Source organism: Archocentrus centrarchus, chromosome 5 (assembly GCF_007364275.1).
Source record: "Archocentrus centrarchus isolate MPI-CPG fArcCen1 chromosome 5, fArcCen1, whole genome shotgun sequence".
NCBI classification, from domain to species: domain Eukaryota; kingdom Metazoa; phylum Chordata; class Actinopteri; order Cichliformes; family Cichlidae; genus Archocentrus; species Archocentrus centrarchus.
The window spans coordinates 15,186,749-15,205,887 of record NC_044350.1 but is presented as its reverse complement, the minus strand read 5'-3'; the positions used below and the strand labels follow the sequence as shown (position 1 = coordinate 15,205,887).

At 40.8% G+C, this 19,139-nt stretch overlaps 2 protein-coding genes across 2 annotated transcripts; one reads left to right on the top strand and one right to left on the bottom strand.

Moving 5' to 3' along the window:
• Positions 1–110: 110 nt before the first annotated feature.
• nelfcd (negative elongation factor complex member C/D) lies at positions 111–8,122 on the top strand. The gene is made up of 15 exons (XM_030729351.1): positions 111–306; positions 2,036–2,148; positions 2,232–2,341; positions 2,450–2,559; positions 2,713–2,820; positions 4,855–5,007; positions 5,409–5,539; positions 5,735–5,900; positions 5,987–6,121; positions 6,365–6,504; positions 6,771–6,885; positions 6,973–7,068; positions 7,177–7,317; positions 7,482–7,611; positions 7,768–8,122. The coding sequence occupies exons 1-15, from the start codon at positions 250–252 to the stop codon at positions 7,800–7,802; spliced, it is 1,740 nt and encodes a 579-aa protein (XP_030585211.1). The 5' UTR covers positions 111–249; the 3' UTR covers positions 7,803–8,122.
• Positions 8,123–14,171: 6,049 nt separating this feature from the next.
• Positions 14,172–19,036, bottom strand: LOC115780042 (cathepsin Z). Its single transcript, XM_030728982.1, has 6 exons — positions 18,787–19,036; positions 16,735–16,898; positions 16,369–16,548; positions 15,798–15,948; positions 15,009–15,171; positions 14,172–14,911 (listed from the first exon to the last, which is right to left on the bottom strand). Exons 1-6 carry the CDS (start codon positions 18,915–18,917, stop codon positions 14,786–14,788), a joined length of 915 nt encoding a protein of 304 aa, XP_030584842.1. The 5' UTR covers positions 18,918–19,036; the 3' UTR covers positions 14,172–14,785.
• Between the last annotated feature and the right edge of the window lie 103 nt (positions 19,037–19,139).

Below are 19,139 nucleotides of genomic sequence, written 5' to 3'. Positions count from 1 at the left end.
TGTGTTCAGGCACTTTGAGCCTGGCAGTCTCTGGAGCTTGAAAAAGCCTGGCAGTCTGAACTCAGGGCCTGAACCCATGAATTCAACTGGGGGCGTGGCCTACAGCACCCCGCCCCCTCGCCATTTTCCGCCTGTGTTTGTTGTTAGCTTGCTGGCTAAACTCACTGTCAGCCTTCCAGCTGCAGTTAAATAAATCAGTGCAGGATTTAAAGAGTACGGCTGTTTTATTTTAGCTGTTTCCCCGTCATCATGGACGAGGAATATTACAGCGGTGGGGGAGACTGGGAAGGCACGGAGGGAAGCATGGTGAGATCCCGACTTGTTGCTGTTTGGCTCTCAGCTAGCCAACTTTAGCCTCGCTGGAGTTACCGCAGCTGGCGGTTAATTGTAACAGGCCTAACAATGTAAGAGCTGATGTGCTGAGAGACATGCATGCACCACTGTGAAAATGTCCTGCACAGTTCAAACTTAGCGGCTCGGCTGCTTCGTTAGCCAGCTGCAGGCTGCTGTTCATGTTAGAAACTGCTGACCACCTCAGCACAGGTTACCATTTATTTTATTTCTGACAACACGTGTAAGAAGACTTAGAGCTGTAGTTTAGAAGCTGTATCACAAAAGTTAACCAGAAAAATTAACAACTTCGGGGATAAAATATATTTTATCTTTAACGTGAATGACTGAAAACAGGATCGATACCACACAAACCAGCGCACGTTTAATGCACTAACTGCACATGGTTTATTTCATTGTTGTGTACAGGACAACGCTTCGGGTCATTGAGGTTTGCAGACAGCATTTCAGTCTGGTTGCGTTCTAGACTTCGGGTCATTGCAGCACTTTGATTCTTTTCTTTTTCGCCTATTCTGCTGTAGATTTGATGCTGTGCTTGGATCATTGTCCTGTTACATGACACACTGTGCGGCCAAGCTTTAGCTGTTGCACAGATGGCCTTTGGTATACAGAAGAGTTCATGGTTGATTCACTGACTGCAAGGTGTCAAGGTCCTATGGCTGCAAAACAAGCTGAAACCATCACCCCTCCACCGCCGTACTTGACAGTTGGTATGAGGTGTTTGTGCCGATATGCTGTATTTGGATTACTACAAACGTGGTGCTGTCCATTAAGATCAAACTTCTCCACTTTGGTCTCATCTGTACAAGGACTTTATTCCAAAATCTAGTGGTTTGTTCAGATGTAACCTTGCATCTAAGCTGTGCTGCCATATTTTTAATTTTATATAGAGAAAGGGTTTTCTCCTGGGAAACCTTCCAAACAAGCCATTTATATTCAGTCTTTTTCTAATTGGACTGTCACAGACTTTAACATTTAACATACTCATTGAGGCCTGTAGAGGCTGAGATGACTATGTTGGATATTTTTGCAGTTTCTCTGAGCATTGCACGGTCTGACCTTGGTCCTGGGACGCCCTCTCCTGGCAGGTTTGTGGCCTTGTGTTAACACAACTGAAAGCTCCAAAACAGCAAACTGTCAAAACCTGTTTGCTGATGATCAGTTAATCACCTGGCTGCTGCTTACCCTCCGTATTCCAGTGGAACGAGCGTCCTTAGTTTTTCCACACACCGCTTTTTGGTTTAACTTTTGTTAAATAATAATGACACTGTGTGTTGTTCATCTGAGGTTGAGATTTTAAGACCTGCTAAGGACCAGATGATTTTTATGTCCTGATATGTAAACCTTTTTACCATGACACTGTGCCTGTTTGATATGTGCTTTAGAGGTTAAGATAAACTGAGGTTGTTCCAGGCTTTAGTTTGTATGTTTGTCAAAGAGTAGTAAATCATCCGGATAAGGTGCAACAGTCACAATTACTGAGCTCAAGCAAAGACCTGTTGTCCACATGTTAGTGTCTTAAACTCAGATGATTATTAGGAAGCCTGGTCAGAATCTAATAACATGTTCGGTGGAAGCTGTAGCTCCTCCTATTATTGTATGCAAATGAGAACCAGAATACTGCTTCTTATTCCCAAGACAGAAGAGTGTCTTTAGAAACGTCCGTATCGATGTGTCTTTTCAGGAGGATGGTTATGGTGAAGGAGAAAATGATGGGAATATCCAGGAAGCTTGCCTACAGAAATTCTCCAGTAGGGATTACATCATGGAGCCTGCCATCTTCAACACCCTCAAAACGTAAGCATCTGTAATATCATGTGAAAGTAATAAATTCTTTCATAAAGACACCTTGGTGACTAACAACCATGCTGCTGTTGCAGATATTTCCAAGCAGGTGGTTCTCCAGAGCAGGTCATCCAGCTTCTCTCTGAAAATTACTCTGCTGTGGCTCAGACTGTTAATTTGCTGGCTGAGTGGCTCATCCAGATGGGTACCTATCAGACTACTCATCTCAATAGTATTGCATCAGAAAGCTATTTTTAGTTTGCCTTACTGATGACCTTTCATTAATGTGAATTAATGCAATGCAATCATGTAGGTGTGGAGCCTGCTCAGGTCCAAGAACGAGTAGAAAATCACCTCAAGAGTCTCCTGATCAAACACTTTGACCCCCAGAAAGCTGATTCCATCTTCACCGTTGAAGGAGAGGTGAGATCTCTAAACACCCGGGGTGATTTCACAAATAACAAATGGAAGTGATGAGAAACTTTGAACATGTTTTGCTTCATAATTTAATGACCAGATTTCAATCTAATTGAAGCTCCTAGAAACCCAAACTAATCCAGTCTCCTGTGTTTTCAGACTCCTGCTTGGCTGGAGCAGATGATAGCACACACAACGTGGAGAGATCTCTTCTATAAGCTGGCAGAGGCTCACCCTGACTGCCTGATGCTCAACTTCACTGTAAAGGTATAGTAGTATCTGTGGAAGCAGTAGTAGCAGCAGGACCAGAAGATTAGGACATTGTTTATAGATCAGTGGTTCCCAAAATCAAGAGTGCAGTGGCCCACTTAAAATACCACCAGAGGGCCGCGTCCCACACTTTGGGAATTACTGTTATAGATTATATAAACAGAAAGACATTATGTAGTCTACGCCTTTGTACAAGAGTGCAGTCTCTAATTTGTTTACCATGGAGATTTTTGTGTCTATTCCAGGATGTTTACCAAAAAGTATTTGTAGAAATGTTAAAGATAATCACATAATATAAACCTCTTACAGCATGCTTAAAATTGTTTTGGTTTAATGAGTATTGTTAATATTGAAAACACATTTTTCCTGGAATATGTATTATATCTTTATTAACCCAGGGGTGGCTAAAAGTACTCGGATAAAAGATTAGTGCAAGGCCTCCAAATTAGAGGAGCAAAGTAGTTTTGCAGAAGGTAATAAGATGTGAAGGGTTTTCTATTATGAAACAGGGCAGTCATGTTATCCTGACTTCTACATTTATTGTATATTGTCATTATACGTCAAGACATACAATGAAATTACGTTCCAGAACACCCATCCAAGAACACAGAGACAAACACAAACAGGGGAGACAGGTGTCTGAGGTCATGCAGCCGTTTTACCGGCGCTACCTTTAGCAGAAAAACAGAAAGAGATACACTGGGATAGGTAGGTTCAAAAAAATCATCTTGTGCTGTGTTCATTATGAACACCTTACGAGGTTCCAAAAAACACCTCAGCAAACCAGTAGCACATTTAAAGCCTGGAGAGCACTAGGGTGGGTAGGGGAGGGGCTGCCAGCGGAGACGAGCAGGATACTGTGATGGCCACACAGCTTCCACGACCAGCAGTTCATGATTAGATGGTATAGTCAGCCTTGGTTGCCAGGATACCAGTTCATACAGGTCACAACACGGGGCGGGGGTGAAGAGCATCTGTTTACATAAAATCTCCACAGCCATCCAAGGCCGTCTGGGAGCCAAATTCCAAATACTGCAATTGTTTTGGTTCAGACCGTCATAACTATTTGCTGACAGACCTTACAGTTTTCTGGTTACCTCTCAGAAATCCAATCGTCCGAATTTGGTTCTACTCCGCCACGCAGAACAGACACTCCAACACTCCTCCAGATGTAATCCACTTCGATTCAGCTCTACTGAGTCTGATTGAGTTCATACTGTTTCTGCATCCCTCATAGGCAGCCTTACTAGGGCCCAGACAACTGCCTAGAAACCAGGTATCCCCAGGTCCAATTTGGGAAGAATCCTGGTATCAGTATATATGCCACGTCCACACAGTGCAGCCAGGAACATTATCTTCCATCCCCACGGGAATCCATAACATAGCCAGCCGGGTGTGTAGCCGGGCCAGAGGAAAGAGGGTTCTCCTTCTCCCAATCTCCTTGTGATGAGAATTTGATCATCAATAGTGTTGAGAGACCAGCTGACCAGATCCATAATTTAATTTCCAGTTCAGGGATGTGTAAAAGGATGCTCTAAGCAGCAAAGCAGCAAAAAGCAGGGGTAGATGGCGAAAGTTGGGGAGAAGAGAAAAATACGTCCGTCTCCACCAAGAGCAGGAAGGGAATTCCTTAATCGGGGGAGGATATCCCCATCAGTGATGGGTTCTGTTTAATTTTCATTTATTGGCCTTTATTAATGCTGATACTGATATATTGGCCCACCAATAAATCACTCAGGATCTGCATGTGATTGGCTGATTAGATATTTGGTGGTTTATTGGTTGGTGAGTTTATTGCCGTAATTGTACATGAGACCTGTTGTCTGCATGTTAGCGTCATTAACTCAGATGATTATTAGGAAGCCTGCTCAGAATCTAATGCCATGTGCTGTGGTAGCTGTAGCTCCTCCGTGAGGATTCACACAAATTGAATCTTTTTTTCTTCTTTTTTGACAAAAATAATTCCAGTAATCTGTAGTTCGTCACTTTGGCAGATTGATATGTTGTTGTTCAGTTTTGTGTTTTGTTTAGCTCATTTCAGACGCAGGTTACCAGGGAGAGATCACCAGTGTGTCTACAGCCTGTCAGCAGCTGGAAGTTTTCTCCCGGGTGTTGAGGACATCTTTGGCCACGCTGCTGGATGGAGGAGAAGAAAACCTGGAGAAGAACCTGCCAGAATTTGCTGTGAGGATTATTTTGCTTCTCTGTTTTATTATCCATCAAAGTGCTATGAAATGTTTATGTGAATTTATTTATCTCAGTATGTCAGTTGTTTTTTTGTTTTTTTTTTTAAAGCCTTGCTGCTTTTCAGTGAGGATTTAAAAACATTATTTATTTTTTTTTGTAAGCATGATTGTTCAGATATTAAATACTTCACCCCATATCCCAGAAAATTATCAACAATTTTGAGGAACTTAGAAACATTTTTTCACTGAGTAAAATAACAGTGTCATTTGGTCAGATGGAGAAGAAACATCTGAAGCTCAGTAATTACTTCTTTAGTCAGTCAGTGCATGTGCTGGTTTCCTGCTTCTGTTTTTGCTGTAAGGAATCATCTTTGATGAGCTCCCGACTCTCTGCCACAGAAAATGGTGTGTCACGGCGAGCACACCTACCTCTTTGCCCAGGCGATGATGTCCATCCTCGCTCAGGAGGAACAGGGAGGTTCAGCTGTCCGTAGGATCGGTCAGGAGGTGCAAAAGTCTGCGCATGAGAGGTAACTTTGTCTTTTCTTCAGGAGGAATCTACTAGTTTGATGTGGTCTTTTTTTTTTTTTTTTAAAGATTTGTGGTTTAAACTGACCAAGTAAATTTGATTAACTGTTTAAGATTACAGGGGCAAATGTTAATCTGAGTTGTGTGGATGAGCTTAATGGATAAAAATGGTGTAATAAATGTGGTTTATATTGCAGAGGTCATGATGCCAGTCAGATAACTCTTGCGCTCGGTACAGCGGCAGCCTACCCTCGAGCCTGCCAGGCTCTTGGTGCCATGTTGTCCAAAGGAGCCCTGAATCCTGCTGATATAACAGTTCTGTTCAAGATGTTTAGCAGCATGGACCCTCCTCCTGTTGAACTGGTAAGTTCAGAGCTTCCTGTTGTTGATGTCCAGCGCATACTTACTGATACACTCTTAATTTATGCACTCATCTTTCTTGTCTTTAGATCAGAGTGCCGGCCTTTCTAGACCTATTTATGCAGTCCCTTTTCAAGCCTGGATCAAAGATCAACCAAGACCATAAACACAAATACATCCACATCTTGGCCTATGCTGCCAGTGTGGTTGAGACATGGAAAAAGGTACAGAAAACAGTGATGCTGTGTGCATTGCTACCTTAAACCTAAATCTGTTGTTTCTTAACAAAATGAAAGTGCATACAGCCTGGATGTTTTGCCGCATTTGTGCTGTGGTTCCAGGTGTGATTCAGTAGTCACATGTGTGGAAATGGAGAGAAATTTTGCTCATTTGGTTTGTCCTGGTTCAGTTGGTCCTCTGGTTCCTTCCTTGCTTGTAACGTGTTTTTATTTATATATATATCTCAGAACAAGCGAGTCAACATTAATAAAGATGAGCTGAAGTCAACCTCCAAGGCCATTGAGACTGTGCACAACCTGTGCTGCAATGAGAACAAAGGCGCTACGGAGCTGATCGCTGAGCTCGGCACTTTGTACCAGTGCATAAGGTCAGTGTTTGACATGTCATGTACGCTGATCTTAATTGTTGCATATTTTAGCCTAATCTTAGCAACTTTGACCTCAAGGTCAGAGGTTGAGGGGGTAGCACTGGTGGCTGACGGTATTATTTTATTTTTTTTTTTTTACAAACTTAGACTCTATAGTAGATTGGTAATTTTTTAAAAATTGTATGGACTCCTTTCTGTCAGTTCCTAAATTAAAACCAGAGTTTGATGCCTAGACTTCCTCACTGACCGAGTGATGGTGTGTTCAGGTTTCCAGTGGTGGCTATGGGAGTTCTGAAGTGGGTGGACTGGACGGTGTCTGAGCCGCGGTACTTCCAGCTGCAAACAGACCACACTCCAGTCCATTTAGCTTTACTGGATGAGGTACGACAATGCCGCCAGGTGAAAGCTTAATTTTCATTCCTTGCTGAGATGGCTTAAAGTTTAAACATGAAACTTTCCTCTGCACAGATCTGTACGTGTCACCAGCTGCTGCATCCGCAGGTCCTTCAGCTGCTCATCAAGCTCTTTGAGACGGAGCACTCTCAGCTGGACGTCATGGAGCAGGTGGGCGGCGACCGTGTTGCTCGAATGTTTGTAATTTTGGCTTGTTAACAGAAGTCTGTGTGCTGTAGCGCTCGGCTGACAGCGTGTTGTTTTTACTTCGCCCTCCAGCTGGAGTTGAAGAAGACTCTGCTGGACCGAATGGTTCACCTGCTCAGCCGTGGCTATGTCCTGCCCGTCGTCAGTTATATCCGCAAATGTCTGGAGAAACTCAACACGGATATCTCCCTCATTAGATATTTTGTCACTGAGGTAACAGCAGCTCATGAGCTTGATTAATGGAAACTTGGTTGTGAATATTGGACCCAGATTAACTGGAAAACACCTGAAGTGATGCTCTATAATTAGTTAATGTAGAAATAAGTAACAGTTTAAAAACTGTATGATGTATGCAGCATGAGATCTTTCTCTTAAAGGTGCTGGATGTGATTGCGCCTCCCTACACATCGGATTTTGTTCAGCTCTTCTTGCCCATCCTCGAGAACGACAGCATCGCAGGAACAATCCGCACAGAAGGAGAACACGATCCTGTTGCTGAGTTTATTGGTAGGTGATGTGATGGCATTTTGAGTCAGCGCAGTAATATTCAGAGTATTTCCAGTACTCTGAATCTAATGCAAAGTCTATTATTTCTCGCACGAACAAGAGGAAATGCTTTGAATTCATCATTTTGAGGCACTAACGTGGGTGATTGTTTTTCAGCTCACTGCAAGTCGAACTTCATCATGATTAACTGATGTGGAAATGACACTGAAAATGGGAGCATGTGCAAGAGGGGACCTGAAGGAGGGCAGATCTGCTCTCTCATAACCAGATGCTCTGCTTGACACCGAAACGCACAGCCTGGAGATGGACTTTTCAGTTTGACAAAGTGAATGGAGATTAGTTTCTGTTGAGGAAACATGAAAGCAGCTGTCGCTGAGCTGGCAGAGTGCCGTGAACGTAATGAGACAGATTTGGCTGAAGATACAGCTGAATGTTGCTTTTTCACTTATCTATTTGATTTTTTTGTATTTTACATTGATTTGTGCACTTTTAAAATAAACTTTTAAATGTTTTTGTGTGTTTTCTTTTTTGTTTGTTTTTTTTTCTCCTTAACAGTTATCAGTAGAAAATTATGGAAATATTTTGCAGCCATAAAATGTGTGTGTCAGCAGCACAGCAGTAAAACTACTAAAACTACATTACAGAAGGCGCTTCATACATCGTGGGACTACGTGGGGTTTCCTGATAGTTTCTCAAATTCAAGGGTTCAGATATCGGCTCTGTGATTTTTTTTTTTTTTTTTTTTTTCCATTCTATGTAAATCTACAAAATTTACACAACAGCTAACTGAAATACTCTATCAGGTGATTGCACACTTTCTGCATGTGTAGTCACACACCTGTGTTTACATTGTGACTAATGCAATCTGATGAGTGATGCATACTCTGCCACAGTTTACAAAACAAAAAGAATTTCATATTTTTTTCATGTAATTTTGAATTTTTGTTTTCAATTTGTTTCCAGGGTGGCTTTGCTGGTTTCATTGTTAGTTTTAGTCTTTTAATAACAGGGTATTTGTCATGGGCAGATTTAATAAGTTTTCAATGCAAATACAACACTAGAGGTGGTGAACTCAGAATCTCAAAATCCACCAAAGCCCCTGAAGCTATTTATGTAAAACAGTTGACGACATTATTTTAGCAGATTGTTTCAGTTTTTGCTTTGTTTTTTTTTTCTTCTACAAGGGTTTATTTTACGTATTTTTTTTTTCGTTCCGCTTTAATTACTTATAACCCTTTATTAGAAAGTATAAGGAGAGTACAGAAGTAAATTAAAAATAATGAAATGTGGGAGTGGCCTAAGAACTATCTAACAACCTTTTCCACTCTGACTTAAAATCTTTCTATTCTAGAAATCACTTTAAGCTTTTTCAGCCAAACTTTATTGAAATCACTAAATCCTTATGGTAAGCACATGACCCATCATGTTTTGTGTGACTGCTTCCTCTTTTCAAAGCTAGGGGGCATCAGTGGTCCCCTACTCACTCACCTGGAACCAAGGGCTGTTTAACAACACAAGCTGGACCACTTTAAATACCTTTTTTGTGCCCTCTGTCTTTTATTCTTTCATGCATGCTGATGGCCTGCTTTCTGCACTCCTTACTGTCCTCTCATTTCTGCATTAATTCCTGGCTTAAGAATTGTTTTAGTCTAATCTAAATATTTACTATTAGCTGACAGTGATGAGTGGTGGATGGAGCTGTTCAGCAAAAGTAGCAACAGAACTCTAAAAACACCTCACTACACATGAAACTGTATTACTGGCAAACTACATAAAATATCAAAAGTAAAAGTAATTATTCTGCAGAAATGTGTTTCCCATCAGTGTCACATGGATTAATATCACTGCTGCAAATGTTAAAGATCAACATCTCAGCTTTCATTTCCAGGTATTTCCATCTGGATCTAATTCACAGTTCAGAAGATAGCAGCTTTTGTCTGAACCCACCCGTTTTTCATTGGAACATGTGGCTGACAGGTGTGTTTTGTTGTCCAGCTGTGTCCTGTTACATTGATTATTCAAACTATAAATAGTGCTGAATGTCTACGCTCAGTTTCAGATTTGGGTTTTGCCTGTGCAGACTGCATTTACAGTTAGAAGAGGAACCAACATGAAAACCGGAGAGCTGTCTGTGGGTGAAAAACAAGCAATCCTGATGCTGAGAGACGATGGAAAATCAATCAAGATTTACAGAGACAAGCCTCAGAAATTCTGACTTTATGGTGTGATGAAAAAAAGATGAAGTTTTACCAAAATTATAGAAAGAAACAATCTGCTCATAATCCCAAACATACCTACCTGGAGATAAAAGCTGAGATGTTGATCTCTTGATTGATTGATTTATTTTTGGTGTCAAACCCAAATGTTTCCAGTCTACAGCAAAAATAAAGGGACCGGCCTCACTGCTCTAATACTTTCAGAGGGCAATGTGTATGATAGTCCAGTGTTTAATGATGCTTGTTATAAAAATTTAGATAACTTTAAACACTCCCATGCTAATTACCTTCCAGTGTTTGCTTTTGTGTAATTGAGGTGTAAATATAGTCTAATAAGCACAGATTAATTCATGATTAATGAGTAAGCAGTGATTATACTTTTTCACACGATTCAACCTGAAGAAGGTCAAATGTAACGGTGTGTTTTCAGTGTGTGGTGTTAACTACTTTCATCCATCACTACACAGTGATAGATGAAAAAAATGAGTATTTTTCTCTTGGTTGTTGTGGCTGTATCAGGCATGAATAGCTTCAAATGTCACATCAATGCAGTGATGACAGATGATGCCAGCAGAGTTAGAGCATTCAGAGATATTCATATATGCTGGCCCTCTGAAGTTTTCACTTTCTATCTGATATAACAAAGAATGTGATTAAGAATTTTCCATTTTACACACACACACACACACACACACACACACACACACACACACACACACACACACACAGTGTGATTGCACCATCAATTTAATTCAATTTTATTTATATATAGCGCCAAATCACAACAAACAGTCACTTCAAGGTACTTTGTATTGCGGTAAAGACCCTACAATAATACAGAGAAAACCCAACAGTCAAAACGACCCCCTATGAGCAGCACTTGGTGACAGTGGAAAGGAAAAACTCCCTTTTAACAGGAAGAAACCTCCAGCAGAACCAGGCTCAGGGAGGGGCAGTCATCTGCCGCGACCGGTTGGGGCTGAGGGGAGAGAAAAAAAGACATGCTGTGGAAGAGAGATGGAGATTAATAATAATTAATAATTAAATACAGAGTGAAGTATAAACAAAGTAAATAAGGTGAATGAAAAGAAACAGTGCATTATGGGAACCCCCCCAGCAGCCTAAGCCTATAGCAGCGTAACTAAGGGGTGGTTCAGGGTCACCTGATCCAGCCCTAACTATAAGCCTAATCTTAAAAATAGAGAGGGTGTCTGTCTCCTGAATCCAATCTGGGAGCTGGTTCCACAGAAGAGGGGCCTGAAAGCTGGAGGCTCTGCTTCCCATTCTACTCATCCCATTTCCACTATTATTTTCTACAATGTAATATGAGCTACCTGCAGAATGACTATCCTGTTAATAATGCCTACCTGAAGTTTACAGACTCCTCACAGCAGATAATACAAAAGCTCAAAAGGACGTTCCACTCAATTACAAGGTGTCATATTATATTCTCTTGGCTTTCAGTTGTAATGGTTTCATAAACTTTGTTACAAATGTGTTTTTTAGAGATAGAGGAAATTTTTGCAGAAGCCACATGACTTAAAACTTTCCTTTTTGATAAAGCTTATAGATATGCTGGGTCAGGCGGTCCTGAACCATCACTTAGTTATGCTGCCAAGGTTCAGTTTATTGTGTTAAAGTGAGTCACACTATTGCAGCAATATAAATGCTGTTTTATCCCATATTTATTTACAATTTGGAAAATAAAGTTGGTCAAATTAACTATCAATTATTTTTTGCTGTGTAGCAGTGGAAGGATTACTTTAATACTGGGGGGGAAAGGAAGTTCTGAATTGTTTGTACTCCTGTCTGCCTGTGATTACAGTATCACATACCTTATTATGATTTAAAAAAAAAAAAACTTCATAGCAAGGATGAGGAAATGATTTGTCCATCAGGACCCAGCATTTGTAAATGCTAGTTCTTATATAGTGCTTTTCTACACTAATTGAATACTCAAGTGCATATTATCTAACATTCACACTCCAACGCTTGTGTCGGAGAGCAACTTGGGGTTCAGTATCTTGCCCAAGGATACTTTGGCATGCAGCCCAGAATCGAACCACCAACCTTCCAATTAGATAACCTGCTCTACCAACCACTAGCGGAACAAATCAGAGCCGGGCCGGGGGCGGGGCAAATGGCCGGGCCCTTTATACCCAAATAATAAAGCTCATCATAACATCATTTTATAACATACACATGCCCAGAACAGCGGGAATGTGTATGTTATGAAGTGCCACTCATGTTAGCTTAGTCCGTAAAAATGCTCCACTTAAGGCCTTTAAGGGCCGTTTCACACCGGATGCGCTGCGTAAAAACGCCATGAAATTCCGAATCTTTCGGATGCGAACCTGTCGTGTAACCTACATACACACCGGACGCGCTGCCTTTTTGCGACTAAATTGCCCCCATAAAAGGCACTGTGAAAGAAAGGAAGCCGACATCAAACGATGATGTAATGAGGTTGTGGTTTTTCTAAACAAGAGAAGGAAGAAAAAGAGATTCTGGGTTCATCCAACACATTAGAAAGCGGCAGCAGGGAGAGTTTCATGGTTTGATCCAGGAGTTGAAGCTGCATCACGGATGCTTTCGCGCACATTTCATATCATCAGTGGGCAGTTGTTGTTGACAGAGTTGGGATCACATGTGAGGAGGCAGAGAATAATTTCAGAGAGCCGACTGACTCAGAACAGCGTGTAGCTGTGTGTCTGAGGTAAAATAGTACGAGTTTACTGTTCCCACATCACTGTATATTCAGTACATCAGTGCGCGTTTTGAGCTATGAACTCGCATGTTGCTAAATGCAGCGCTCTGATTTATTCGCAAAAACGCAGCGCGTCCGGTGTGTATATAGGTTACACGACAAGTTCACATCCGAAAGATTCGAAATTTCATGGCGTTTTTACGCAACGCATCCGGTGTGAAAGGGCCTTTAGCGTGAAAATAAAGCCAGCCATGCAGTACAACATCTTATTCAATATTTTACACCTACTACATCACTAAAGTCAGTCGGTCTTGTAAAGTTTTGAGCAACCATGACTCAGTCCTGACTGTGGCAACCTTTAAAACCCCCATGTAAAACATGAATGATGGGTGATGTATAGTGGGTTGTATACTGTGCACATTGAGCCATGCATATTGCGATATAATCAAGACAGGGTCTTCCTTCTCCACCTCGCCTCGGACGTGACAGAGACCTGGCTACCTGAAATCTTATTCTCCTCTCCTCTCTCCCATCCGGGCCCCCGCTAGCCCCTCCCAGCCCCTCTAGAAGCTCCGCCCCTTGTGTGTGCCTCAAACAATGCAAAGATGCTTCAGATCATTGAGGTGTGTGAGCCTGTGCATGCAGGTGTGTAATTGAAAGCATTGCACTTTTCCAGGAGAGGGCGCTATAATTGAAGCTTCGAGTAATTAAACTATTTTCGAACCATTTGGCTCAAGTGGTTCAGTGCTTCACAAAAGCTTCTTTTTCTCATCACTAGTCTGTGGTCCCCACCTGCAGAACCACTCCTTTTTGAGTGTGTCTTGCTAATTGCCAATAATTTCCATCTGTTGTCTATTCCATTTGCACTACAGCATGTGAAATTGATTGTCAATCAGTGTTGCTTCCTAAGTGGACAGTTTGATTTCACAGAAGTTTGATTTACTTGGAGTTATATTGTGTTGTTTAAGTGTTCCCTTTATTTTTTTTGAGCAGTGTATTAAAATCACCATGTTTTTGATCTTGTAACTAAAATGGTTAACCTTATCAGGAGCACTGAATCGCAGACTGTCGCACTTTTGGAGGAGCCTGAGCCTGGACCTGGTGACATAGGCTACTACACAGCTGTCAGGTGGCTCAGCCTGGTGTGACTGCACCAATGAATGAACTAAATACCAAAGAGCAAGGCAAGGGCCTATTTGCAAGTGAAAAGTACAGCCTGGTGAAGGCTTTTGAAAGAAAGTTGCAGTGTCTTTCAAACCAACTGGGAAGCAACACTCTTACACACACGCCAATAATGAAGATGTTTGTTCTCTGTGGATCTTCATATGTGAATATTTTCAGTGATGAAGTTGAACAAATCCAGGTACAGATCCTCTCTCAGTGACAATCACCTGTATGCTGTCCTTCAGATTTCCAGCTGAGATATACCTGATTTGAAAGCATGCATTCAAGTTCAAAATAGACTTGATTTCTGTTACTTAACAGGAGAAATGGAATATAAATTTTTTTTTTTTTAACATATTTTACCTTTATGTATCTTTTTCCGGTTGTGTATCAGTGCTGATATGAAGAGCATTCATGTGGTGTTGATAACTTTGCAAAAGCTTTAAATACATTTCAGAGTGACTGACACTCAAAAGACAGCTGAAGTGTTTATTGGCAGTTTGTATTTAAAAACAAACAAAAAAAAAAAATCCTTACATTGAAATATTTCTGGTACAGATTGTTCAGTGTGAAAACAAACACCAAATTACACAATTCCATATTCGACTTAAACTGTACACAAAGGCACACAAAGTTCATTTCAATTCTTGCATCCATCATTGTGTAGTGCAACATTGTCAGTAAACTGCTTTCTTTGGTTGAATCACTGAATTTACAACTTAAAAATCAAAACTCTTAGTTTACTCTGATGACTATTGCATGGCTTGGATTTTTCTATAGCACAAAAGTTTGTGTCAGACTGATATACATCACTCCTCTCTTTCTGTTAAAATCTTTTAAAAGTTTACATCTCTTAAACAGCCTGCAGAACTCTCTGTGATAATCAGTTTGCATCAGTGTAAGCAAGTTCGATATTCAGCTGGAAGACCCTGGCAAAGATTACTAGTTAAAAAAAAAAAAATTGTACTCTAAAAACAAAAAAGAACCTGAACTTTTTCCCTTTTCAACATTAAAACATAAAAAGCTTTCATTTGCTACACACAGGACGACATCAGAGCGTCTACTGACAATCTGACCCTGGGCTCGTCTAGAGGTAGTTTTTAGGCACAATTGGGTCTCCGTACATGCAGTCCTCCTCTATGGCCAGGTTGTATGTACTGCCACTTCCTCCCTTATAGGCACTGGTCACAATCCTGAGCCAGCCCTTTTCACCCTAAGGCAAAAATATGATGAAGAAACCAAGATTTATTTATGTATGTATGTTATATATATATATCAATCATTGTTTTGGTCACCAAACAACAACTCACCCACGGCTCTCCCCAGGAGTTGCGGACGACCCAATATTCCACATCGTCTTCCACTCCCCATCCTACCACTGACAGAATGTGGTTGATGGAAGGGTACTCCTGGTATTCAGAGTAGAGACCTCCAGTGTATGCATCCAACTTATCTGTGGCCATAATCCCGCAGCTAGAAAAATAAATAAATACATAAAAATCAGCCACTGTTATGTAGACCTGCACAGGAACAAGGTTAATGTTCTGCTGCACTGTCAACATTTATGCAGCAGATAACTGAGTGCTTTTAGAGGAAACACTGGACAAATGCTGAGACAAGTGATTTTAAGCCACAGATCCTTTAAATTCAGATGCATGGGAAATGCACAAGTTAGTATTCTAGCTGCACCGTATTTAGTACCAGATCACACTACATAATACATTCTTATATAATGTGCTTATGGTAACCACACTGATCATTATACTCTATGTTTAATACCTGCTTCAGAATGTGTGTTGAGTGGAAATAGACTGTAAAATGGAACCAATGCTTCAGAGGGAGAAAAGACAATTGAGCAATACTTTTTTAAAAATTACGTGGTTATAAAAGATTAGCTTTTCTGGAACAAATTTTCACTCTCTTTTTTAAAAGATTTAATTTTGACTTTTTAGCCTTTATTAGACAGGAAAGTATGGAAAAACCTGCAAGAAATGGTCTGGGCCAGAGTAGTGTGCATTGTATGTTTGGGATATCTGGGATGTGGTTTATTATTACACTTGAATTTTCAGTTTTTAAAAACATATGAAAAAGCTGCAAACCTGATCGGTCCATTAGCGTAAATCTCTGCCATCATCTTCTCTCTCCCGCTGACTGAGCCGTAGTCTCCCACCTTCCACAGAGTGTAGTTCTTCACAATATTGCACACTCCAAAAGTGGTGCAGGTGCCACATTGGTTGAATGGATCACAATCTTTAGAGAGAAACACAGAACATACATAGTTCAGCCTCACAGCTTTCCACAGGGACATGGGGAACACTTTGGCAATAAAAACCTAAATTTACTGTCCTGTATCACATTATGATGAAATCTTTCCATAAAGTTCACTGATCTGAATTACTGCATATTTTAAGGAGTCTGCCTACCTGGTCCTAAGCACTTAGTGAAATACAGTAAAAGTCAATCTTGTGCATTTTAGCCGACATTGTATAAATAGCTTTTAATGTTAAGAAGCACACCTATTCCTGACTGATCAGGGGTTTGGTAATAAGCAAGCATTCATCTGTTTTGCAGGAGTGCCCTGAGCCAAGACAGGCTTTCCTAGCTTAGCATAGAGTAAACGTGGCCACACTGGTGCATGTTTGTTTCCATGTAAGCCATAAAAAGAATTACCCTGATCTATAGCCTGGTAGTTGTTGCAGGTCTCATCTGGGATCCCGTGTGTGTTAGCATACTCCCAAACTCCACTGTGATCTCCTCCATGGCACGATCCGGCGTCACCGCAGTCGATCACATTCTGCACAGACAGATAGGCAGACGGCCACACTGCTTTCCGCTTAATGTTGATGCGATCTGAAGGGGAAAAAAAACATATAAAGCTTTCATGCAAATGAGAAATAAATAGCAGCCGTCACTTTGTGTTCACCACTGTCCCTTCTAGGGAAAGAAGAAGTGAAACTACCAAACCTGTGTCATGATCTTGTGATGTACAACATGACAGCGATTAAGCCTGAATAGTTGAACTTTGCTGAGTCATACCTGCCATGGCACTGGTGCTGCCATGTGCCCAGCAGGAGCCACAGTACTGGGGTATGTGCTGGTTGCGAGTAGTGCTGACGTAGTTGGTGCCATTGATGTTCCTCCAGTCCCACGACTTGGGCAGATCAGAAATGTTTAAATACTCGTGGGGACGAGGTACGGTCCTGTGAACACACGTGCCGTCAGCAACACACTCCGTACACACAGTTACTGGATCAATCTTGTGTTTAAGTTTGAAGTCCCAGCTTCCCGTCAAAAGTGATCACTTTTTGCAGTTTTACGTCACTGTATGTTGTGCCTCAGTTTGGGATTTTTGTTAGGACAAAACAAGCAATCTCAGGAGGTCCTTGTGTTCTGTTACTTACAGCCCTAAATGATTATTTAATTGTACATTCAACGGTATTACTTAATACCATTTTTTAAATTTAATTTGCATTTAAATGTTTTTCTGCTAAATCTGTTGCAGACATTCTTACATATAAATTGGCTGTCTCCCTTAGACTGGGCTGTACTTCAGCTACAACATATTAAGTTTGTGTAAAGCTTTTCTTGCTTGTCTGTTTCATTTCCTGTCTTTAAAAATATATTTTAAAGTCAACATGCAGAGGAATTTTTATTCTCACGTCTCTGACGTGCAAAACCTCAGACAGGGTCACAGCTGCAGTACCAAATGAGGAGACTGATATGGTGTCCTCTCTCAATTCTTACCAAGTACTACTGTTCACGCAGCAGTTACATTCATATGCAAAAGTCTTGAGCCACCCCTCACTTCTTTATATTTTGCTTGGAAAATGGGAAGTGGTTGCAGTAATTTAATGAAACGTGCAAACATAAATGGAAATACAGTAATTCTTCTTTTGTCCTTGACTTGTCCAGTTTCTTGAAAATGAAATGAAACTTAAAAATGGATAAATAGTATTTTTGGTCCAAAAATGCTATCGTATGACAGTCAAATTGTGTTACCTGTGTGTGTGTGTGTGTGTGTGTGTGGGGGGGGGGGGGGGGGGGGGGGGTTTCTCTCCATAGATTCAACTAAAGAAACAACTGAACAAATGATGTTTCAATGACAGGCTGCTAGTAACATTGGCTCTTTTCTAAGTTGTCTGTTGTGTGTAAACATAGAATTGGTTCCCTTGAGTAAGGTGGCTTTTTTATGCTTGAATGATTGGTAGTGTTTAATGGATGGCTTAAACAAAAAACATTCCTCTAAAAATGGTCGGGTACAAAGACTGGACTTAAAATGACGGAAAAAGCAACCAATGTCCAAAGAAAACCTTTGAAAGTCCTCACAAAGCCTGGAGAACTATTGTTCAAGTCCACTTTAAAAAAAAAAAAAAACTCCAAGAAAGTTTGACTCCTTGGAAGAAAAATGTAAAGAAATGAGGGGTGGCTAGAGAGTTTTGCACAGCAGTGTACATGCATCATTAACACATCCAATATCTATATTTGCACTGACCTAAAATCAGTTTAAGTTCAAACTAAATATCTCAGTTTTATCTTTTAATAGCTTCATGTTATCGTTTTTAATTTCACATAAAAGGCTTAGATTTAGCTTGGAGACACCTGAAATAATAAAACATACCTGAAATAAAATATTGCAGTAACTGTTAGTATTTGGATGGTAACTAAAAATGTAGGTGTTCTAGTCTTTGAGGGTTGAGAGCCGAGCTGCAGGGGAAAACAAGAGCAGGTAACTTCCGTGAACTGAAAGGCCAAATCTCGAGACTCCCAAAGGCAGAAAGAGAGAACAAGTTTTTCACTGGAAAAAACTAAGAGAAATTGAAACTAATGTTTTGAACTGTCTCATGTTTCCATTTAATCTACATTAGGCGCGTTTATATTTAGTCAAATTTGTGAAAGAATTAATGGTTAAGAATTAATATGAAACTATAACTTGTCAGTTAAGGTTATTTAGAAAAACAGTTTCGCTAACGTGTGCTTGTTGCTAACCTCAGCTAGCTACTTACATAATATAATCCGCTTCGCTTCATACTTTATAACTCTTTTGGTAAGTTTTATTTAAAAGGCAGCATAAACCTGTGTTGAACTTACCGCAGTCCAAAGCCGTCTTTCCTCCGTGGTGAGGGGACATAGCATGGCTCCTTCTGCTTAAAAAACACTCCGGCCGATACCTCGGATAGCACGGCCGAAAACAGCACAACCACCACGACTGTGAGAGCCATCTGTGACACCGAGTAGGGTTTTAGTGACGGGACACGGAGCTACTCGGAGGAAAAACACCCTAATAATGAGTTTGGGTGGGCGAACTTAACACTGATCAACCGGCGCCGACACTAGTCACATGACCCCGCCCCACGTGCTTTACGAGGAAATCACAAGTCATGAACACATCACAGATAACAAAAACATCAGGTCCAGGCAATGATATAACTTAGCCTGCAGTA

Coding starts and splice junctions, on each gene's coding strand:
- nelfcd (XM_030729351.1), top strand. CDS start 250: ATGGACGAGGAATATTACAGCGGTGGGGGAGACTGGGAAGGCACGGAG. Junction 2,342..2,449: donor TGAGTGGCTCATCCAGATGG/GTACCTATCAGA, acceptor GCAATCATGTAG/GTGTGGAGCCTGCTCAGGTC. Junction 6,122..6,364: donor TGGTTGAGACATGGAAAAAG/GTACAGAAAACA, acceptor TATATATCTCAG/AACAAGCGAGTCAACATTAA.
- LOC115780042 (XM_030728982.1), bottom strand. CDS start 18,917: ATGGCTCTCACAGTCGTGGTGGTTGTGCTGTTTTCGGCCGTGCTATCC. Junction 15,949..16,368: donor CTACCAGGCTATAGATCAGG/GTAATTCTTTTT, acceptor TTCTCTCTAAAG/ATTGTGATCCATTCAACCAA. Junction 14,912..15,008: donor ACTCCTGGGGAGAGCCGTGG/GTGAGTTGTTGT, acceptor TTTTTGCCTTAG/GGTGAAAAGGGCTGGCTCAG.